This window comes from Heterocephalus glaber, unplaced genomic scaffold (assembly GCF_053883595.1).
Source record: "Heterocephalus glaber isolate CG9 unplaced genomic scaffold, H.glaber_assembly_v1.0 deba00001444, whole genome shotgun sequence".
In the NCBI taxonomy this organism is placed as follows: Eukaryota; Metazoa; Chordata; class Mammalia; order Rodentia; family Bathyergidae; genus Heterocephalus; species Heterocephalus glaber.
In genome coordinates this window covers 6,579,704-6,604,136 of record NW_028258297.1, presented here as the reverse complement: position 1 = coordinate 6,604,136, position 24,433 = coordinate 6,579,704, and the positions used below count along the sequence as shown (strand labels likewise).

Sequence of the window (24,433 nt, the reverse complement as noted above, 5' to 3'; positions counted from 1 at the left end):
CTCAGGCCATGTCCAACACCCCAGTGCACGGAAGTGCAAGAGAGGACTCCCTGACCTCTAGAAGCAGGCTCTGCAGCTAGGCTCAGACTTGGTGGCAGGCTCCATCCTCACAGAGATGGCTGATGGCATGCAGCTGTGACTGAACCTAAAGCACCCAGACACTCTGTGGAGGGTGCTGTTATAGTCCAGCTTCTTGTGACCACTTCACAGCTGTCTCTAGTTGATACAGGCAGTTCTTTACATAAACAACTCTTTCCTGAGTCTCCGGTGGGCAGGGGAGGTCTCAGTCCCTTTACTGGACTGGAGCCTGTTACTCCTCTGGCCGCCTCAGGACCCCTTTCCCCAGCTGCCGGGCTGCTCTTCCTTCCAGCCTAGGCTCAGGACAGTAGTGCTAAGGGAGCACACAGAGCAGATGGCCAAGCCCCAAAGAATGCCTCACAGGCATCTCCTGTGCAAAGGGTTCACAGAGACCACAGCTCCCAAGGAGCTGGCCCAGAGAAGTTTTACCAGTAGCCAGGTGTGACAGTGTCCGAGACTCCCTTAGTTAGTCCTCTCTCTTCTCTGATGCCCTCCCACCAATGAATAAACCTCAGAAAAAGTCAGGTGGCTGTCCCTCTCCTGCTCCCGTAATCTCAACACATGAAACCATTAAGACCGGTCTGTGTTCAAGAGCTTAGAACTCACAACACTCAACACACATACATACAGCTGCCCGTGCTAGGAGAAAGCTCCTCACTACTCGGCAGAAAACACACTCAGAAAGACACTTCAGACACAGCAATAGTGTCAGCATGCTCAAGCGGAAAATCAACTACAGCACTCTAGCTGCCAGGCCCCAGGAATGCGGGCCTGTGGTGGAGCTGTCCTGTCCTTCTCAGAATGTACACAGCACAGCATGGCTTCCCTTGGCCCTGGGTCCCAGAGGTCACTCCAGCCCCACACTCCATGCCCCCCAACTGCAACCCCTTCCCACCAGCCAGCCCAGGGAGATTCTTCACTGCCTTCCTGGCTTTCCTGTGGCTAGGGAGAGAAGTGGCACTGAACAACATCCTTACTTTCAAAAATCAGAGGCCCTTTGGAAATGGCGGGGGGCTGAGCTCGTGGATGCCTCACCAGAACAATCGGAGCTAGCTGTGGTGCAGGAGGCCATGTGAACTGAGGCCAGATGCCCACACAACCTTGTGAGGTTCTGCTTGGGCCTGCACCCTAATCTTGCTCACTACTCAGAGTAGAGCCATACAGCACTCCTCAATCTCAGAATGAGGCACATCTTGGTTCCCAGCATCTTTTGGGTTTTTTTTTTTTTGATACCGGGGATCGATCTCGGGTCCTTGCGCTTGCACAGCAGGCAGCAAAACCACTGAGCTAAATCCCTGGCCCTTTTGGGGTGTTTTTTGAGTCACGGTTCTCACCATAAAGTTCAGGTTGGCCTTGAACTTGTGGGAATCCTCCTGACTCAGCCTCCTGAGTGCTGGGATTTCAGGTGTGCACCACTATACCTGGCTTGGTGCCCAGCATCTGCCTGGCCTGTTGGTTCTATGTGCTGCTGGCCACGGATTAGGCTGGCCCAAACACATGATATCCTGACTTCTCCAGTTACTTTTTAAAAACTCTTCTTGGGCCGGGGATTTAGCTCAGTGGCACTGCACCTCCCTTACAAGTGCAAGGTCTTGAGTTCGATCCCCAGTACCAAAAAACAAAAAACCATTCTTACAGTAGAGCGAATAGCAAGGGAAGAAAATCTACCACTTCTTCACAGACATCATTTCATGCTAACACCGAGACACCTGACCCCATCTTCAAGATGAGGAAATTGGAGCTCAGGGAAATGACACTGGTAACCAAAGCATCATGGCTGTTTGAGGTGGGACTGGGGCTTACAGCCAGCAAAGTCCTTCTGACTGGGCCCCAGGGCTGGGTCCCACCACATGGGATCTGGCTGAGAGGGGATGGCTGGGCCCATAGTGTGTGTCTGGGCCTTGTGAGCTCACTCCACACTGAGGATGTGTGAAGGCATCAAAATGCTGAGCTGCAGTCACAGGGCTTCCTCTTGGGCCAAAGATGCCCCATGCTCCTTCACACCACCTCACTCCCCTGGGCTCCACCACCCACCGTGTGGCCTGACCCTCAAAGGGTCCTTTGTATCCTTCCATGCCAGACTCTATGCCACCTCTCTTCACACCAGCAGGCATCCACCAGCTCAACACATCTAGCCCTGCCAGGACCCACCTGGGGCTGCCTCTTCAGCTCTAGAACAGACACGTGCTTCCGACGGAGAGGGTGGAGGGAAATTGAATTCTGACTGGGGGTCTGGCAAAAAGTCAGGTTCAAAGAGACCTTTTCTCTCTGTGATACACTCACCCCATTAACAGGAACAATGCCCCTGGGGCCTTGCTCTGGACTGGGCTGTAATGCTGCAGTGGTGGCCCTGGCCTTCAAAGAGCTTCTGGTCAAACAAGTGCACACTGAAACTGTGCTGATTCTAGGAAGGCTGGAGGGCGGGCGGGGGAGGGCAATTTAAATAGGACTTAGAAGGGCTTCGCTGAGGGAATGACCTTGAAGCTGAGGCCTAGGAGGTGAGACGACATTCACTCACCAAAGCCCAGGAGGCAGCTCGGCCTCCGGGCAGGCAAGAGCAGCCAGGAGAGTCTTGCAGACGTAAGACCAGGAGCCTGGACTTTATTCTAACTGTGACCAGCACGTCTAAGGAGACTGGCTGTGTCTCTAAAGAGAAGACAGGACTGAGGCAAGTCTGCTGGTGACTGCACCTGCTACTTCGAGGCACGGGTTCAGGCAGAGCAGGTGGCCTCCACAGGTGCAGCACAAGGATGGGCTGGCATCAGCAGGGAGACAGGACAGACTCGGGTTCTGTGCTGAAACTGTAACCCCAGGGCTTCCCTAAACAGGCCTGGGGCATCAAGAGGTCCAGAGAGCCCTCCTTTATCTGCAGATGGGCTGGATGGCTATGTGTGGGCCTGTGAGTGGCTGGCACCCTCTTGCACCCAGGACACAGCATCAGCCCCACGACACTCCTCATCCATTGATCATAGTGACCAGCAGGGAAGCGAGGGGCCTTCTCGTTTACTACCTTGACAAGGAAAGCCAGGCACAAGGATGCTGCTTCAAAGTCCCTTGGGCACCAGGCACAATGAAGCCAGAGAAAGAACAATCTCAGTGAGGGGATATAGTGGTCAACTGCAGGACCACCAGACTGCTATCCTGGTCATTTCCTTGGTGGCGTTTCCTGGCCAGCTATCCCACATACTGGGGCCTGGGGGCAGGCAGCATTTCCTAGCCCCCAGGGTAGGGTATTTATTTGCTGAAAGACAGGGTGGGTACTGGGTCCCAGAGGCTACATTTACCCCTCCAGTTAAAGCTCCAAGAAACTCGCAGCCTAGCACAGCAGCTGCATGCCCAGCACTTGCTGAGGCCTGGCTGAATCCTCACCTGGTTGGCATTGTTATTTTCCTTTTTAGAGAAGAACCTGAAGCCTAACCCCTATCACACAGCACTCTGCAGACCACTGGTGAGGAAGTGGGTTACCAGGAGGCAGGATACATATGCACATCTGGTCTTTTCTCCGTTTGTCTGGGTTCTCAATAGTGGTGACTCTCTGAACGCTGAATAGGCCCAAGATACATGCTTAGATAGGGGTGTGTTTCTGTCCCTGAGGACTGGGACTTCCACACAATCCTATGGCTCACCCTGGGCCTGGAGGATGGTGACAGCCCTTAATGTTACTTCCCTGAACTGAGAAACTGAGGAAAAAGAATTTGCCTCTGGGAACTGCATGTGAAGAGAACATTCCAGAAAGATAAGACTAAATGCAGTGTGTCTGCCCTTTCCCTTGACCTCAGCAGACGTGAAGTCTCCCTATGTGATGGGTCAAGCCATGCTCCAGCCTGGGAGGAAGGAGGATGCAGTTTACTATTCTTCTTGAGACCTGACTATTCTGCTTGGGAGAGCCCGAAGGATGACCAGAGACAATGTCCCAAATCCCTAAGAGAGCTGCCTATGGGGGCCCACACTTTCTCTAACACAGGCAGCAATTCAGGTAAAAACCAAAAAGCACCCAACAATAACCGGTTCTCTTCCTGCCCAGCCTTCCAGCTCACATTTCAAGAATACGCCCTGTGGCCCCCTATAGAGCTCCACTCTAATGATAAAGAGTGGAGGCACAGACACTCAAGCCCAGGGGCATGTAGAAGGGCCAAGGCAAACAGCTCTCCAAAACCCACCCACACTGCAGCCCTGCCCTGGGGGCTGACACAGGGGCAGGAGTGTAAGCAGGCAGGGTGGCCCAGCAGTGCTGGCAGTGCAGTAGCCCATGATGATGACCCTTGGGGCTCCATTTATTCATTCGGTTCTTGTGACACAAGAACACAGGAAACAGCTTCCACCCTCTCTCCTGCCCTGCTCTGTGCCCTACATTGGCAAGACCTGGAAGACCCGGGAAATGCATTGCAGCAAAACACCCACCATCCCTTCTAGCCTACAGGGGCCTCCCCAAGGGCAGTGCTGGGAGCCGCCTAGGAAACAGCTTTTCAGAGGACAGCCACCACATCCTGAGATGAATTGACTTCCCCTCAAATTACTGTTGAGTGTTCCACAGAAAGGCAGGGCCCTCCCAGAAGTCAGTATGGGGAAGTCCACAGTCCACAGAGGAGTCAGGGCTCCACAACATCGATGCTGGGGGAATGGAGTTCACACAGAAGTCCCTCAACTGGAGAGAAATAAGCCATCAGAGAACACTTCTGAGTGTTTTCAAAGGCAGGCCCCCAGCCTGCAGCAGTGAGTGCCACAGTCATATCTGTTTCTCTTCTCTTCACCCTATTTTCCCTCCTCCCTCAGTGGTTATGTAGGGCAGGGAGGATGAAGAAGCAAGCATGGGAAACAGCAGGCTGCCTGCTTCTAGGTCCCCAAGTCCTGTAATCCTGTCCTCCAGGGCACATGCCCTGACAGCCCGGCCACATGCTCCCACATGCTCACAACAGAGCTGCACAATCTCTCTAGATTTTGAAGAGTAAAATTAAATAGGATGCCAAAGTCTACTACATCTCTGAAAGGATTTTCCTTCCCTTTGTATTTTTTCAAAAAGGAATCCTTTGTGGTATTGGGGGATGAAAATTTCACATAAGAAAACTTGGAGAATTTTCTATTTTTCAAAGAAAAACACACTGAAAGCTTTATAGAAATGCAGTCAATTAAAAAGAAGAGACCTTAGGCTAGAACCTTCTCTGAGACAGAGGGAAGAGCAGGGGGAGGGCAGAAGCTCCTGGCCCAGGGGCTTATCCTAGATGTTGTCACACTGTGCCTTCAGGACTACTGCGGGGACTACTTGCAAGCTCTGCCCCAAAGGCTGACCTTCAGGAAGAGTTCCCTGAATCCCCACCAGGACAGTTTTGAAGCCTCTATCTCCACCTGCCCACAGACATCCCAGGGAGCTAAGTAAAAAATGGAAAACGGATTTAGCCACTTGGCATCAGCGATCCCCGTGACTAAATGCTGGTGGTGTTGAGGCCCCCACACCTTCTGGGCCGGGCAGGGGTGGTGGTGGGAGCCTGGGTGGCCCCGACTCACCTGTGCTTGCTGTCCTCTCCATTCCCACGCGCACACTGCCCCCCTCACCCCCGCTCCGACTGCTCTGTGCTGAGGCTGCCTTTCTCGGTCTTGTTCTGCAAGTGGGGGAGAGGGCACGGAAGGGGAGGCTGATGCCGGCAAAGCCACGAGGAGGCCAGACAGAGGGACAGAGGAATGGAGTGTGGGAGTCAGGGAAGGCAGAGGCAAGGACAGGAACAGCACATGAAAAAGGAAGAAAAAGGAGAGTCAGTATTGAATGACACACAGGAGACACTCAGACAAGGTTTCTGAGGCAAAAATCTGACCCTAAGTAAACATAAAGAGAATACTGTTAGACCCTATAACCCACCTCTGGGAATAATTTTTTAAAAGCATAAGCATCTTTCAGGAACGCTTTCAGGACAGACCTCCAGGTAACCTCTTTCTAGTACTTTCTGGACCCAATTGGAACTCAAGTCTGTGAGCAGCCACTGACCACCAGGTGTCACTGTGACCTCAGCCAACCAGTTGGCCATTCCAAGAAACATCAGATGGCAGCGGCTCCACCCCGCCCACCATGGCATCTCCGAACAGTCACCTCCTTGTGGTCCACCTTTCCCAACAGACCATCTCCTAAACAAATGTGGAGGTGGGGCAGGGGGTGGGCTGCCTCTGCAGCTCTACAGCCTGAATGAGACTGCCAATTTCCCCAAAGCCCAGAGTCAACTTTTTTTTCCCCCCTAAATCTTGGAAAATATCTCTGCTTCCTACCAGGCCTAGCACTCATCTCACCAGCTCAACCTGTGAACTGGAGTTCTATGAAACTAAAGTGGAAATCAGTAATCTATCAAGTTTGATCTAATGTTTCTGAATGAACAAAAAGCCCCTTCAAAAACAAACCCATACATTGCCTGCAGCCCCCTCAAACCACACAGGGTGCAGGCCCCTAGGCCTGTCCTTAGGACCGTGCCTCTCCACCCTCCTGGGGCCAGAAGCAGGGCAGCAGCCCAAGGTGCAGGTGGGGATGGGCACGGTGAGGTCTTCCAAAGCAGGGCTTTAGGTCTTCTGGGAGAAGGCATCCTCAAACCCCAGCCCTGCTGGGAATGAGGGCTCCTCTGGCCTCTGGCTCACCTTGTGCTTAGGGCACCTCACCGAGAAGTTCTCCTCATGTAGCAAACAATCTGCAAGACAGAAGGGGACAGTCAATGAAGCCTGTACGGGCTGGCACCGGCAAATCTGTGTTGCTGTGCAGTCTAGTCTAGGACTGACAGCATCAGACATGGAGGCAAAGGGTCCTCAAGCTGTAGTTTCTAATACAAAAACATTAGCACACCAAATAAACTATGTGGTACCATATCATGATGCAGTACCAATCACTTAAAAATTTAAGAGTTTGAAATAGTTAATGGTATGGGTGAACACTCATGATGCCAAACTGTTTGAACAACTAGGACATACAGATATGTAAGTATTCCTGATTTCATTAAGATGTTTTGTATGGATTAAAGAGAGAATGACAGAAAATCCAGCAAAATATAACAGTGATTCTGTGGGTAGGAAGGTTACAGGTCACTTAAATGTTTATTTTTTATTTCTTTGATGACATCATATTTAACAATCAATCAGAGACAATCTCCCAAAGATGCTACTTTAACAATCCGAGTTCCAGGCCAACCCCACTCTAGGTACCTTTCCTTTTCTGTTCAGAGCCCAGGAGTTGAGATAGATAGGGGGCCAGGCTCAGAGCCCTGCCGTCACTGCACCCCACATCCCCTGCAGAAAACAGGAGGCACTCCTGACCCAAGCACAGAATTCACACTGAACACTTCAGAGGAAGGTGAAATCCCATGAGGGTGCTTTTAATCCCGGGTGGGATGGTGGGAGGTGTGACGCATCCCAGCTTTGAACACAGTGACAGCACTCTCAACACCAGCAAGGAGCATCTGCCTCCAGGTGAGTGGAGCTCCGTGGCACAAGGCTGGTGCACGGAGCAGAGTGAGGAAATCTAATTAATGAGCTCACTCTGCACACCACAGCTCCTGCAGACCGACAGCCAGGTCACTGGTGCAGGACGTGGTGGCAGAATGTTAATAAATATTGATCACACATTCTCAGAGGCTCCCCGGCACCATGGCAGGAGGCAGCCATAGTACTTACCCTTGTTAGGTTTGCAATTTAACCAGTTTAGGCTGAGATCCAGCTTACTAGCCTGTATACCCAGAGATTTCAAGTGAAATAGTAATAAGCAAAGGAGCATATAAATGAGAACTTTTCAGTTTCCCAGTATCCTGAATAAACCCCAAAAGACACTTTCCTAGTATGGCTCACCCCATCCCGACCTGCCTTCAGAGTCCTCATCTATGTCAGGTGCGAGCAGCAGCCTCTCTGCTCCCAGGCCCAGGAGGCCAGCCAGTCATCACTAACCTCCAGGCCCCTCCCCCAGCAGGCAACTCGCTTAGTGGTAAATGAAGTGAAATGTGTTAATTTAAAACCCACAAGTACATAGCGTGACCAAGACTCCTGTTGCTCCAATCTGCCAGAGAGTTTATGAACAGCAGGAGACAGACAACTGGAGCTCAGGGAAGCAATGTCTCCTCACCTGGGCTCTGGCAGCGCTGCACTGGTAGCCTCCGGTCCAGGCCAAAGAGCAACAGTGCAGCTTGGTGAAGCTGGCCACCTGATGCCACAAGGTTTAGAGAGCAGAGGGTGGGAGCCGTGTTTGTGGTAAAGGGTGCCATCGGAAAGGCACAAGTGGCTCAGTTCCCCTCAGAGCCACAGAAGAGTGACCTGCTGCCATGGACCATTGATAAATACATACAAAGCTAGGAAACGCCTTCCATGAATTAAAGCAGAAAAGAATATACATACACATCTGGGACAACTTAGAACTAGTGCCAGGTTCTTTTGGAAGTTGCCAGAGACGGTGCCCACCTCTGCCCGTGCAGGAACACCACACAGACAACAGCTCTCTTCCTTTCCCGCACAGATCCACAGGGTGTCAGGAGCTGCAATTTTGTCCCTGGCAGGCATCTCTAACACAGCTAGAGAGCGCTAAACCCTAGAAGGGAAGGGCACAGGGAGCCTCTGCCACCTCCAGCCAGGACCTTTGAGGACAAGCACAAAGAGCAGGAGGCAGAGCGGTGAGATCTCTTCTGAGGGCTGTGACAGACACCTGTGACACAGCATCTATTTCATGACCAGGGAGCCAGTCTCCTGATCTGGTTTCTCTGAGGCCCAACTACCCTACAATGCAGAGGGCCTGATCAGCATTGCCACAGAATGAAGTAAAAAACAAATAGCTCAATGGATCATCAGACAAGCTGGGAAAGACTCCCAAGGCTCTCATTAACAAGATGGCTTCCAGAAACAAAGTCAGCCCCCCAGGAGGGCACACGATATCATTTCTCTCTCAGCTTATGTCAGGTAGACTTTACGGGAGCTCCTTGTAACAAGCTCCAAAAATAGCTTCAGATACTTGCCTATCAACCTGGGCTGAAAATGGCGACCTCAAAGATGAGATGAGAGAACCAAGAATTGTCCTGAGGATCTGCTGGGCATCAGACACTGTCTTGGGCTCAGCTACTATTGACCTGAGAGCTGTTGTCATCCTGTATCACTGCTGTGCAGGGTGGGCAGAAGCTCCTGGAGCATATGGAGGGGAATAAGGGGCTGCTTTCTGGAGGTGGGGCGGGAGGAGGGCAGACCTTTAGCGTTCTGCATGACTTATCCAGGACTGTGACCCACTACTGAAAGATCAAAGTCTGAAACAGAAAGAGCAGCTTCCAAATGCTGCTGAGAAGGTGGCTGCAGCGAGTCGAATTCCCAGCTGTGTTTTCTTCATGAGAGTAAAAGAAAACTCCCTTCCAGACAAGATTCTTCATGCACAGAAGAATTATTAATGAGCTACCATAGCCCTTTTTTCTTTCTGTCTTAATTGCTATGGCTCATTGTATTAAATACATTAAAAATTTTTTTTAAAAAATCAAAGCTCATATTCTTATTACTGCATCCTCTACCTGGAGCCAAATCCTGTGCCTGTGACATTATAGCACTAATAGTTAATGTCAGAAACCAGGACGAATGTCAGGCTGGGAAAGGTGCAGGAGCTACAGATTCTCAGGAAAAAGATTATGTTTCCATGGAGACATTCCAGCAATAAAACTTTTCCCCGAGATATCAACAGCTCTTTAAAGGTTTGGGCAGTTCACAGCAAGGCAGACATGAAAATGTTTAACTGCTCCTTACTCACTAAGAGATTGGGGTCTGTCTGTCTCTCTCTCTATTTCTTTCTTTTTTTTTTTTTTTGGTACTGGAAATCGAACTGAGGGCCTTGCTAAGTGCTGTGCCCCTGAGCTACATCCCTGGCCTGAGATTAGGGTTTCTTAAACCCAGGGACTTCTCTTGCTTATTATTAGAAAGAAGTCAATCAATGAATGCCTTTCCTGGATGTAACATGCATCACATAAGACAGAAATCCCAGGAAAGTGGACTAAACACAAGCACCCATCCCCACAGAACAGTGCAGGCCTCTGAGTCCTTGTACCTGGGTCACTAACAAGACCAAAAGACCTGTGACATGGCCCTTGTGAAGCTACTTCTCTGGTCCCACTCAAAGACGCAGAGTACAGCAGTTGAGGCAGTGAAGCCAAGGGCTAAGACCTTGGCCTGATACTTTGCCACCAAGTTCTTTCTGTTAAAGAGAGATCTTACCAACTTAACTGGGCAGGCACACAGGACAGGCTGGAACAGAAAGGGACAGGTACCATTTGCTTATTGACTCTCAGCTAATGAAGAGAGGTCCTATGTCCTCCAGCTGGTGGGGAGGGACATGATATTCCCACCGCCTTCCTCATCCTCTCTGAAGAATCCCAATAAGACTGCTGGTTGTCAGCAAGGTGGCTCTAAGACTGTGCTGTCCAGTCACAAGCCACATACGCATGGCCACTTGAATCTAGGTTTTAAAAAAATTCATTTCCTCAGTCCCACTAGCCACATTTTGAGTGCTCAACAGTCACAGCTGGCTATGGCTATGATAATGGAGTATGCAAATCTAAAATGTTTCTATCATCACAAAAAGTTTCACCAAGCAGCACGCTTCATCCTTGCAGAAACTACCAGGAGGCAGCATGGCAGCAGGAGCAGATGGCAGCATTTGAGGTCGGCCTTGTTGCTGTGAGCCTGGCTGCTGACACAGCTAGTGCCTCAGTGTGCCCACAGGATGTACCCAGGCTAGGGTGTGGTCCCCTGCCTGGCTGCTCTTAGAGCCTAAAGTTTCTGAACAGAGCCTCACTGCAGGAGACTACTGCTTGCCAAGCCACAGGGAGAGTCAATTCTTACAAGATTCCCCATATAAAATGAATAATCATCCCCAATTTAACACTTTAACTCCTCACTTAAAAAGCTTCAAGTAGAAAAAGATAAATAGAACAAACATTCTGAAGGAAGTGGGGCAATACAATGAAAATGAGAAAGGACCACTGGTTGGCTCCTGAGAGAGGGTTTAACAGCTGTACTACTAAAGAATGTGCTGAATCACAATCTAGGGTAAAAGAATGTCCATACTCATCATGGAAGCACTTGGGGCAAGAAAGTTAACAGGACAGTCCAAGACCCAAATGACATGAAAGGTCTTACATATACTCGATGCTCAGAAAGTAACCGGGAGAAAACAAGCCACTGAAGAGACTGAAGTCTAGCGAACAGGGTACTTTCCCCAGAGTGTGGATGCTGAACCAGAACTAGAACCCTCTGTGTGGCTTGTTGGACCATACCTTCCACACAGGAGGCTTCTTTCAGCAGCTATCACTTTGCAAAACATACCAGCTGCTCCATCTCAACAGATGAAATGTCACAGTGCTATGACACAAAACCTTAGGGGTGCTAGGAGAATCTTGGGTTTCTGACCCACAGTTCCTTAATCCCTTGGAATTTACTTGGTGTAGGAGTGTCTTCAGTTCTAAGGAGGCAATTTGTATGTGCGTGCGTGTGTGTGGTGTGCTGCTCATCACCAGCAGGCCCAGGCCGCATGCTTAGGACTTCCAGCTCCTCCCCTGATTCTGTGGAGAGGGGACAGAGGCTGGAGATGGAGTTAACAGTCAATCCTGTCTATGTGATGAACCCTCTGTGAAAATCCCTGAACTATAGTGTTCAAGGAATGTCCAGGTTGCTGAACATGCGGAGGTGCCCCTGAGGGTGGTGCACCTTCGAGGGCATGGAAACACTGTGCCCCTCCTACATGCCTGTTCATCTCTTCTGTCAGGCTCTTCACTTGTATCCCTTATAATAAATGGGTAAACAAAAGTAACTGTTTCCTAGGGTTTTGTGAAAGGCCCTAGCACATTTATCAAACCCAAGGAGGGAGTCCTGGGAACTGTGAGTACAGCTGGTCATTCAGAAGCACTGGTCACAACCTGGGACTTGAGACTGGTGTCTAAAGTGAGAGGCAGTGTGAGACCGAGCCCTTAATTTGTGGAATCTGCACAAACTCTGGTTAGTGTTAAAACTAAGCTCAACTGTGGGACACCAGGCTGTGTCCCTGGAGGGTTGCTTGGTATTTAGAGAAAAGATGCATGGAGTAGATGGTGAGCAGCACAAGACTAGTTTTTCCAATTTCACACACAGCTCTTTGTGATAAAAACACCCTACAAACTGGGACTAGACTGGAGCTCCCTCAGATGTATCAAGAACACATATGTACAGCTATACCATATATAAACAAACACACCCACATACACACACACATTCTTTCATTCATTCATGCATTTATTGGCAGTACTGGATATTGAACCCAGGGGCCCTTTTGCCATTAAGCTATATCCTCAGCCCTTTTTATTTTTTATTTTGAGACAGGATCCTACTTAGTTGCCCAGGCTGACTTCAAACTTGAGATCCTTCTACACCTTAGCCTCCCAAGTAGCTGAGATTACAGGTGTGTACCACTGTGCCTCACTTGGTATTTCCCAAATCAGGAACGAGATAAGGATGTCAGCTCTTAACATGTTTATTCAAAGTTTTACTGGAGGTTCTAGCTGAGGCAACTAGGCAGGAAAAATAAATAAAAGGCATCAGATCAGGAAGGAAGAAGTAAAACCATCTCTATTCATAGATATCATTATCTTGTATACAGAAATTCACTACAAACTATTACAACCACATAGTCAAGTTCAGCAAAGTTGAAACATACAAGATCAATATACAAAAATCCATTGTATTTCTATGTATTCACAATGAACCATGAGAAATTAAGAAAATAATTCCAATTACAACGACACTAAAAATAAAATACTTAGGAATGTATTTAATGAAAGAAGTGTAAAACATATCCTCTGAAAACTATAAAACAGTCAAACAAAATTACAGACCTAAATTGAATACCATTCCATGATCATGAAGTAGAAGACACAAAGCTATTAAGATGACAATATTTGCTGATTTATCTACAGATTCAGTGTAATCTCTGTCAAAATTTCAATAACCCCTCCTTCTTTTAAACAAAAATGGGTAAACTGATCCTAAAGTACATACTGAATGATAAGAGATCTAGAATAGCTAGCCTTCAGAAGAAGGAACACATTGGTAAACTCACATTTCCCAACTTCAAACTCTACTACAGAGCTTTCGGAATCAAGACAGGCAGAAATAAGTCTGCATATCAATGGCCAAATGATTTTTCAACAAAGATGCCAAGATCATTCAATGAAAAAAGGACAATCCTTTTTTACAAATGGTGCTAGGACAAGTAAGTATCTACATACAAAAAAAATGTGGACTCCTTCATACAACACAAAAATTAAAGTGGAGTGAAGACCGACCTAAATGTGAGAGCTAAACCTCTTAGGAAAAACACTGGTGTAAATCTTTGGAACCTTGGATTAGGCAATGGTTTCTTTTTTCTTTTTCTTTTTGCAGTACCCGGGATGGAACTCAGGGGTGCGGTGCCACTGAGGTAAATCCCTGGCCCAATGGTTTCTTTGACGTGACACCAAAAGCACATGAAACAAAGTAAAAAATACATTAGACTTCATCAAAATTAAAATTTTTGTGCTTTGGAGAACATCATCAAAAAAGTGAAAAGTCACAGAATCAGAGAAAATATTTGCAAGCCAAATATGTGATAGCAAGCCTGTATCCAGAAATGCAAAGAATTCTTTAAACTCAGCAATAAAAAGACAACTCGAATTAACAATGGGCAAAAGATCTGGATCAGCATTTCTCCTATCCCAAGGTATACAACTGGCCAATGAACATGAAAAGATGTGCAACATTATTAGCTATCAGAGAAATAACAAAATCACAATGAGGTACCATTTCATATCTACCAGGCCAGCTATAACAGTAACAACAATAATAAAGGCAGAGAATAACACCTATAAATGGGGACGTTCAGAAACTGGAATCCTAATACACTGTGGTGTGAAGGCAAAATGGAGCATCCATCCACTTTTGAAAAAGTCTGGCAGCCCCTCAAAAGGTTAAATGTGGAGTCACCACATGATCCAGCAATTCCTCTTCTTGGGTATACAGCCAAGAGAACTGAAACCGTATGTCCACACAAAGACTTATATGTGAATGTTCTATAGCAGCATTACTTGTTATAGTCAACAAGTGTCCACCAACAGATGAACGGATGAATCATGGTATATGCTTCACGATAAAGTATTATTTAGAAATTGAAAATAAGGTACTAATTCATACTACAACACGAATGAATCTTTAAAATACGGTAAGTGAAAGAATTCAGTTACAAAAGGCCACATATCATAGGATTCTGTTTACATGAAATGTCCTGCTGGACATGGTGGCACATGTCTGTAATCCCAGCACTTGGGAGGCTGAGGGTAAGGCAGGACTACATATGGAGACCCTACCTTAAAAAATAAGCATGTTCAGAACTGGCAAATCTACAGAAAGTGGATTAGTGGTTGCCAGGGGGCAGAAGAAGGAAAAGGAAAGTGAGTGACTACTAATGAATAGGAGTTTCTTTATTATTACTATTATTATTATTATTATTTTTTATTTTTTGGTACCGGGGATCGAACTCGGGTCCTTGAACTTGCGCAGCAGGCGGTGAATAGTAGTTTCTTTACAGGGTGATGAAACTGTAAAATCTGGGGTGATGGTTGTACAACTCCTTGAATATACTAAAAGTCACTGAACTTTAAATTTAAATATGCAAATCACATGTGAATTAGATAAATATATAAAACTATTTATAAATTACCGAATTCCACTTCCTTGTATTATCCTCTTTGCATTCTTTTAGAATTTACAAACAGAAGAGGTTAGGAGAGATAAAAGGAATTATAAACAGAGAATCAGACTGCATGCCTTATCCCTCTGGATAAAGATGGGTGGTCCCAACTCACCTGCATCAATGGCACATGGGTAATGGTATCGGAAGGAGCAGCCTTTGTTGTAGCAGCCCAGGGTAGCGCCTGCCTCCTGGCAGTGGGAGCATTTCTGAAAGGAAGAAGTCAGGCATGTCAGTATCCAGAGCCACCACTCCCACAGGCCTTCCCTGGACTCATCAGTCAGACCTCAGCACATGTCTCTGTAGTTGGAGGAATCGTGGTGGCAGGATGGGCGGTTCAGTGATCGATCACACAACAGGAAGGGCTCTAACAACACATTTTAAGGCTGGGCTTCACAAATGATCTTGAATCAGATAAGAACACTCTGGGGGCAAGGTAAGTGACCCGATAGCAGATAGCACGCGCTGAACACACCAGACAGTGCAGCACCCTGGTGCCCACCCACTTGCATGCTTCTTCTGCTCATTTCCTTCTGGCCACTGTGAGCTGTCTGAAGAAGCTGCCTGTTTATTTTTGCTGTGGAAATCTAGGGTAGGAGGAGAGGGTTAAGGTAGTAGAGATATATATAAATCTTTCAGAATTAAAAGTAGAATTTGGTTTCTAGTTCTTGTATTTATAAGATTTTATTTTTATTTTGATCTACTTACCCCAAATGCCCAATACAAGTATATTTCCCTTTTCAGAAAATATGGGCTCCTGTATGTGAGTGGTATTTTTATACATGAATCCTATTTTAAATGCACTAGGAAACCTGCCATGAATCTCTGGCTAAGTGAGAGATTATCCTGTAATTGCAACGCTCCTCCTTATATGGGTAGGGTTTCTCAAAGTGGGGCACATCTCTATCACCCCATGAGGTGGCTGCTATGAGTGCTCATCCTGTCACATAGGAAATACGTGTCCCAACCAAAATCACATTCATAAAATTCAACCACATGAGGGCCCACTGAGGAAGGACCCAGATTCTTCAGGTAGCTGGTGGCACACCCAGGAGACAGATACTGGTTCTTGCTTCTATGAAAAATAAATATATTCCCTATGTGGTTTCACTAGAGCTGGGTCAGGCCCTGAACACCGATGCTCAGTTAACCACACGGATGCCAGCAACAGTGGAGCCTGCTAGCTGTGCTTGCCCTGTGTCAGGACAGCTGTGGTGATGGATTTGAACTAACTCATTCACTGGGGACGCTTGGAACATCCCTGCTTACAGACCAGACACCTACTGTACCAGAAGAAAGGACGTTGTTTCAGGTCAGAGTGGAAAACTTCCTCCAGAGACAAAGGAGGTGGAAGAGGACTGTAAGACCAGAACTCCACCCTCCTCTTGAAAGACCAAGACCCCTTTGGGTCCTGATAAGAAGTAAATGTCATGTGCCCCCACCCTTGCCAGGAAAGTGATCACTTGGCCTAGAGTAAACCAAGGACAGTCAATGGCACCTCCAGTAGCTCTGGCTATCTACCCCCTGGCTAAGGCACCTTCAGGTTGAAGAGCTTAGCACCAACCTCTGACCAGTCAGCAGCTATCCCTGCAACCTCTTTCTCAGGAAGGAAACCCGAACAGTCAGCTACCTGGAGGGCTTGCTTCAGGCCCTCCCCAGCCTGGGGGGTATAGCTCACTGATGGTGGCCATTTAGAAAGGGGTGCACCAAGCATTTTTGGTAGGAATGCCTGTAGGAAAACGGAGGGACAAGAGGAAGGAAGGGGTCATCTTCTTGCTCACCCTCTGAGTAGGGGACACCAGGAAATGCGGCAACCATCTTATGCGAAGCCAACCTGCAGGCCTCAGCAGAATGACAAGGTGGAGAGACCTGGACCTGCTGTGACACTGCTGGGCAGTAAACTAACCAACCTCAGGATCACCTACGTCCAGACTTGTTACAGCACAAGACACTTAAAAGCAACAAAACTGTGCAGGGTCTGGAACCTAAGTGACTGCCTACTAAGCAACTCAACCATTGTCTAGCTTTCCCTGCCCGGCCAAATTCCTAACCTTTGTTCCCTGAACCTGCAAATGTGGGAGTAACAGCACTCACCTCCCAGAAATGTTGGGAAGGTTGGACACATTAACCCAGGTTTAGAACAGTGGCTGGATGGAGAGTGTTAGTAATGTGACCCAAGAGGACCACATACCAGACACAGCTAGATACTGTATAAGGCCCCTGCATGAAAAGCAACCTGCAGAGTGGGCCTTGCCTTGTCATCACACTGATATACAGAGATGTGGAACTGGGATCTGACTGTCAGTTCCCTTCCTACCTCAATACCTGCATTTCTGTCCCCTGCAGGGCTCTCAAAGCAACCTGCTCTGAATCAGCCCACAGACCACATGTCCCATGTTTTTCATGAATAAAAAGCAAACTTGCCACTCACTAGGAAATTACATCAATGAAATGATACTTGCTGCTGTTACTTTTTTTTTTTTTGCAGTACTGGGGACTGAACTCAGGAGCAGTGAGCTACATCCTTAACCTTTCTGATTTTGTTTCTTTTGAAACAAAGTCTCCCTTAGTTGTCCCAGCTGCTCTCACACTTGCAATCCTTCTGCCTCAGCCTCTCAAGTATCTGGGATTACAGGTGTGCACTACCCTGTCTGGCTGATGCTTGCTTCTTTCAATTAAAAGCATGATTAACTTACTAAATTGCACCTAAAGGAGAAAGACCCTACAGGGTGTATTAAGACCTTCGAGAAAGTACCTTAGAGATAGATTAGTTCAGTGGTTCTGAGTGTGGTCCCTCTGCCAACAGCACCGGAACCTACTGGAAATGCAGATGCTAAGCCCTACACAGGGCTGTTAACAAGCCCTTGCATTAATTCTGATGCACAGCACGTCTTCACAATCACTGGTCTAATTCAACTCCCTGTTTAGATGCATACAAAAGAAACTCAGAGAGATACAATGACAGACTAGATTCCAGGTTTCAGAAGAGCCATTTAGTACTTTCTCCACTGTACTTCTGTCCCCTACAAGGTAACCTGCACATTATGGATATGGGAAGCAGAATTATGATTTCCCGAACAAGGTCTATCTGAATCCCCAGAACCTGAGACTTTACATTCCAAAACTAACTCTGCAGGTAAAATTAAGTCAAGGTCTCAAGTTGGGGAGTGTATGCTAGATTGTCTAGAAGCTCAATCTGATCACAGGAACTCAAAAAAGCAAAGACCCTTCTCTGGAGGGACCCAGAGTCGCAGGCTTTAGGAAGCAGGGTCATAGAGATGTGAGGGCGCTGGCTCTAAAGGTGGAAGAGAAAGCCACAAGCCAAGGAGTACAGGTGGCTGTAGAAGCTACAAAAGGCAAGCAAACAAAGTCTTCCCTGGAGCCACAAGGCACCATAGACCAGTTAACCCCCAAGTTCTAGCTCAGTGGGACCTCTGAACCTGCAGAACTGGAAGATATCAGTATGTGGTGGTATGACACCACGGCAATGAAAAGAAAATGACAGAAAATTAATACATGGGAATTTCCTCAGAAGCTCATGAGAGAAGTGACTGCTCATTTTCCTTCTACATTCTCCAATGTAACAAATTTCCCCTCATGGGAACACCCACAATTTCACTCACTTTTCGTGAAGCCAACTGTGGGATCCTGAGATCCCCAAGGAGGAATGCTGGGTCTGTTTCCAATGTCCTTTTCATAGCTGAAGAAACAGAAGCTAAAGCAAAGGACCCTGCTGAAAAATCACATAGCTAGGGAGTACCAGAATTAGAACTGCGGCCTTTTTTTCATCTGACCTCAAGTTCAACATTCTTCACACCATATCTGCTGCCTTCTAGTACCCTTCACTCACTTGGCTATTCAACATTTGAAAAGTACCTCCTATGTGTCAGGAGCCAAAGACAGAATAGAAAAATTTACCTCTATAAAATCTTCTCTATCTATTCTCCCCTTCTATTCCCAAATCAATTCCCATGCCCATATAATTTCCAATTAGATGTTTATTTTTAACTTTTTACCTGAAGAAACAATGTGCTCTCATTCTCCCATACGGGAAATGCCCTTGGTTTCTGACAACACTGCTACTCCCACTTTAATGCCATTCATTCCTGGGGGAGGTGAACCCACCCAATGTGGCTCCCTACACAACTGAGAGACAGTGTGGGGGGTGGGGTTCAGTTGTTTCTAAATCAAGATTATTTTCAAATAAGCAAATGTCCAAACTTCTGATAGAGTGAATGATCTTTTAATCAGCAATTTTCATTTATTATGCAGGAGAATAAAAGCTATTTTCAAGCAACTCTGACAAAGAACCTGGCACGTCATGATACTGTAAACCTGAGAAATAAATTATGAAATGTATTATTAGTTTCTGGGCAAGTTTAAACAAAGGCCCAAGCTGACCCTTTAGCTAGCACTTATCACTGGCTCAGAAGTTGGGCTTGATGACTTGAGGTGGCAAACTGCAGGGGCTGAATCAACTAGCATCCATCTAATCCTTCTCGGAGGGGGGCTCCGTGGGAGATTCTGTGTATCTCTTCACTCCCAAGCAGCTCTTCCCTCTGAGAGGTAACGGCGACCTGAATAATCACACTGTTTAATGAGCATCTCAGAGCAGCCTCAAGCAAGAGTGCAGCAATTGGGTCAGAGGATTATTAGCATATCGATGGTGATCAGTCCTGTGCAAGCCTTGCAAATCACACACACTGCCACTACTTTGCCCCACGGCTTCCACCCAGCACTGCACACACTTCCACTCATGCTTGCCGTATTTACTTACTCATGTTTGTCCATCCCCTAAACTGTGAGATCCACTCATGTGTCCCCAGGGCCTGGCACACTGTAAGGCACTGAAATGTGGGCTGACGGAACAAATGCAAGGTCTGACACATTTGAGAGCTTGGAGGAAACAAATGAGGTCTTTTCAATGAGTTAAAAGGCAGATGCTGGTAGAGCTTGGAGAATGTGGAACAAGGTGTACATTTTTGGCCACCAGCAAGAGGTTTTTCCCTTCTAATTATGCCTCTTGTATTTAGGACAGAAGGCTCTGCTGTCCTACCTATGTACTCCTGCCACGTGGCAGCAATGTAGTCTACTTCCTTTACGGTACAGCCCTAGGAGCATGCAACTTTGATGCAATCCTGCATCCTATCAATTTTCTTTCAAGAGTACTTTAAAGTACTGGCCAAAGCGATCCATGTTTTAGTCCTTGCTTCCTTGGAGCTAGACACTCTCCTCACCCTGCCTTGTAAAAGTTCATGCACTGGGGCACTTTGCTGCCCGCTGTCCTCACCAAGGGCACCTGCACCAGCCCCAGGACCCACACCACAGCCCACAACCACCAAGGCTTCACAGCCAGCCTCAGAGAACCAGAGAGATGCCCAGTTCTCTGTAGGTCCATTTGCTCAGTGCTACTACAGACACAGTGCATAGGTGTAAAAGCTGCACTTCTGTTCACAGCTGTTCTAGCTAAAGTGCCACTCTCAGATTCTGAATCCATTACATGCACATTTTAATAAATTGTGACAATGCTTGTATAAGACATCAGCCAACCAGTCATGTTAGCAGCACTTGCTGGCAAAAGGCTGATTATTACTGAAGACAAAAGCTCCAGGTTTAACTGGTTGGTATAATGTGACTATTATCTGGGACCAAAGCTGCATAGGGCTTGTGGAAAGAAGCTGAGGTGTCAGCACATGTATGAGAGCCAAAAGCCACTCCCCATTATTTATCTCCAGCGAAACATGGATAGTTGCCTTGCCTTCCTTATAAATTTGGGGGAAATAATGAAAACTTTTATAAACTACAAAGTTATATAATTGTTAGGTCTTATAAAATATGTAAGACATATCTTTGTTTATAAGTATCATAGTCTTGGTAGTACCAATCAAATTCAAAGTCAAATATAATACACACTAAGTAACCTACAAAGGCAAAATAAGTTAAAAGTTATGTTTTGGGGAACTCATTTTTTCCTCCTAGAATAGTACCTCAAACAAACAGTCCCTGACACCTGCTGTCATAGCTTTTTCCTACGTACAGGCACTGTGTGCCAACAGTGCAGCATTCTACCTCTGCGGGTGAGGATGGTCAGCTCCTGGGTAAATCTTCTCAACATTGTAACTCATAGCTACTATTTACCATTACTTTCACTGTACTTTTTCCTCTGTTCTTCCATCCGTGACCAATAAAGATTAACATGAACAGTTTCTAAAGTTTTCTAAAGTATTTTACAATGGAAGAAGAGGCATTAAATAAAGATTAAAACTACACATGACTACAAATGAAACATGGATATCAGAAAACTATACAAGAAGGGCATAATGAGAACAACTAGAATGGAAAGAGGTGCCCTGTCTGAACACATCGCCCACCCTCGTGTTTTGTGCAGAGCAGCCAGCCCTGCTGTCTGCACCAGCCTCTTGACACTGCCCCTGGCTGCAGAGCTCTCCAGCACCCTCCCTGGTCACTCTGGTTAGACTAATCTAGAATAATCTGAAGCTTCCAGATGCCCTGCTGCCCCAGAGGCCCAGCAGAGGTACACACTGCTGTCACAACACAACTAAGAGCCTGGCAGAGCTCACGCTTTGTCTCCTGAGAGCCAGCTGCTAACCATCCTGATGAGCCAAGGAAGGCACTTTCACACAAACTTTTTAAATGCAATTATCTCCTTTCAACATATAGCTGTCCATCTGGACCCCCATCCCCTCCCATAAACCTCCAATTGAAATGGGTTCTGCTGTTGACCCTGCAAAGTATCTCCCTGGGAAGGTTTTCTAAGCCACGCTATAAACCTACCTATAATAAGAGTCTCTGTGCTGCCCCAGAAGTGATGCAAATACGCACAGAAAGCAGGAACAAGATCAAAACCTGAGTACAGCTGTTCTGGCAGCATCTCCCAGCTCCATTCCTGGCCTTGTTTCAATCCAATAGGAGCACCTGCTCCCTACTTTCCTTCCTATTGTCTTAGTACAGGTGGGACCAGCCCATCTGCAGTTTATAGTGAAGTTACAATGCTTTGAATCAGTTGGGGGGTGGGGTGGGATAAAGGGACACTCTTGCCTCATTAACAATGTCCTTCCTTATCTTTCTGTACTTCATCAATGAAAGAGAGGACATCAGAATTTAGATACAACCTTGAGTAGAAAAAGAATATATTTAAAATACACATAGGTTTATACAGGAGATTTTTTTCATGTTATTATTCAGTAAACAAATAATGAAAAGTTACTAGGTCTAAGATGGAGCTGAAGAAAGATGTCTTTTCTCTAGAAGATTCCACCACATATTCCTCTTTTTTGTATTTTCTGCTTTATAAATCCAGATTGTCATAGGTCAGGTGTGTTGGAAGGAAGGTACATCTGCTTACCTTCACCAGATGTCAAGTAACTGCTGGCTAACGGAGGCAGAAAAGCCAAGCTGGTGCTTCTTTATACCGTAGTGTCATGAAATGCAGGTTATTCTATGGAATATGGAGAAAGCATTTTTGACTTCCTAATAAACTGTTCCTTGGGATGTTTCATCTGCCTTAATATGTCAATTCTGACTCCATAGTATAAAGCTGCCCTGTCCAGATGGTGGAAACAGACTAGAGGAAAACTAATAAGAACCTGATCATCTGGTTTTCCTCAACCCTGTTTTCTCCTTGTCTTTTCCTCTAACATGCTAGTTTCGCTAAAGGCTGTAGGTGACTAGGAATAAAAGACAGCTTTGTCTTTTGTTCTCAAGAGTCTTTCCTTTGATATTGAAACTTCATTATGAGTCAACGGTTATCAAGTTTAAGGTACAATAATCTTTTCTTATTAATTCAGTAAATTTTTATTGCACATTTATGTGTAGGGGCTGAAAGAGATGTCCACCTACTACCTGCCCTTAGGGAACTCACAGAACTGTGCTGTAAGTAGTATTTTGGACCAGGTTAAGGAGGCCTGGCAAGCATTCTTGAAGGAATGTTCCTTGAGCTGGGCTGAGCCAAGCTGAGTGAGAGCTCCCTGGGGGAAGGAACAGCATCCAGTGCAGAGGGAACAACGCTTTCTTATGGAGGGACACACACAGGATATAGGGTTCTGATTCGGAAGGGGTCACTGATGTGAACAGTGGGGAGGCAAAGATAGCAGATAGTGATTTAGGGATGGCAGGGAAGGACAGGCACTGGTGGTGGAAATGCACACAGGAGGCTGCAGTCAGACCCTCTGAGGAAGCTGGGGTGCCTGGTGGTATACATGGAAGTGGAAGGGGAACCCTTCAGGCATCAGAGCAACAGGAGTCTGAGGAGATGGCACACACATGACATCTGCTCTGGATGGTTCTTTCTCTTAGAAACATTCTATCTCAGAACAGAATGTCAGAGCAAGAGCTTACCTGCAACAGTCAGGAATTACTGACTTAAATTGTAGCAAATGGATGCATCTTAAAGCATTACTTTCAAACGATGCTCTCTGAGTCACTGATGATAAAGATAGGAACTGTTTAGAGAGTAAGGAGTATCTCCCTGGCTGAGAATATATGCTAAATATTTTGAATTAAACTATTTTCAATTGCCTCAGAGTATTATGATTCTACATTAACAATATTCTTGTAAGAGAACAGGCTTTATCAAAGTGACCCCAGGATATAACCTAAAACTTGCTTTTTAAAATAAATCTCGACTGGTAAGCTGTACCTTGCCCCATTGTTATGTTTCCACTAAAGGGGGTGGAGGGGACACACGGACAGGACACAACGACGAATGGCAGGACTTCAGTTAGTGTTTTAGTTACCTTAACTGACATTTCCTGTATGTACCTTCCTTATATTCAGTGGGACAGCTTTCTTGGTCTACCTCAGATACACACAGCCTAAAAGCAGATTAAAAAAACATAATACAAGAAAGAAAGGCAAAAAGCTGGGGTGGGGAGCTGAGTGGAAGTGAGAGCTGAGCTGCTCTGGGAGAGAAAGGAACCAATACCAGGCGCTGCCTCTCACTAGCCTCAGAAACAGGTAAAGGTCAATTTCTTTAAGTTTCTCCATTTTCTCAACAGTAAAATGGGGACAGTAACCAGCTGGGAAAAAACAAAGAGGTGGGATTCTTCTGCTTTTTAAGGATACCAGTGAGGGTAAAAACCCCTGAACATGCTTACAACGAAGGACAAGAGGATTTTTAAAAGAACGTTTAGAGCATTCCTAAGACATTCTTGTACAAAAACAGAAGGGAGAAAAAGTACCAGCAGTGTCCCTCATCATTTTGTTACCCTCCACTCCCACAGGGACTGCTGGCCTATGGACACTCCAGAGCCCTCAGGGCTTATCTGCAAGGCCACAGGCAGCTGGAGAGCTGGCAGCTGCAGAACATTCAGGTAAAACCACCCTGCAAGACAGTCCACTACTAGCAGGGGTTGTGGAGCATTTTTACAGGTCAGGCACAGCAGGTAACCACTTGTTCCCTCCGCAGTCACCTGTCCTAGTTGACTACTTTATGATGCTGATGTGCCACAAACAGGTGAGAGGATGATAGGTACAGTCATTATTCCCACCCAGGTGCTCAAAAAGGGGAAGGGTCATAATTATCACACATGCAGTGAATGACAACTGCAGAGGCGGCAGCACTGATACTGACCACTTGCTGGGGGTTTTAAATGTTCCATAATT

The 24,433-nt window shown here is 46.6% G+C and overlaps 1 protein-coding gene across 6 annotated transcripts in view; it reads right to left on the bottom strand.

Moving 5' to 3' along the window:
- Tcf20 (transcription factor 20) overlaps window positions 1-24,433 on the bottom strand; it is a 153,682-nt gene that overhangs the window by 1,555 nt on the left and 127,694 nt on the right. For 3 of the 6 annotated variants that reach the window (XM_087213790.1, XM_004845467.3, XM_021258853.2), the window contains exons 3-5: window positions 14,925-15,018; window positions 6,691-6,740; window positions 5,581-5,708 (exon numbers count right to left, since the gene is read on the bottom strand). In XM_087213790.1, the coding sequence (XP_087069916.1) occupies window positions 5,625-5,708; window positions 6,691-6,740; window positions 14,925-15,018 (228 nt within the window). In that variant the 3' untranslated portion in view covers window positions 5,581-5,624. Of the gene's footprint in view, window positions 1-5,580; window positions 5,709-6,690; window positions 6,741-14,924; window positions 15,019-22,175; window positions 22,269-24,433 lie in introns of those variants that run through there. The other 3 variants (XR_002395240.2, XM_013072514.3, XM_004845469.3) reach the window with 3 other exon arrangements.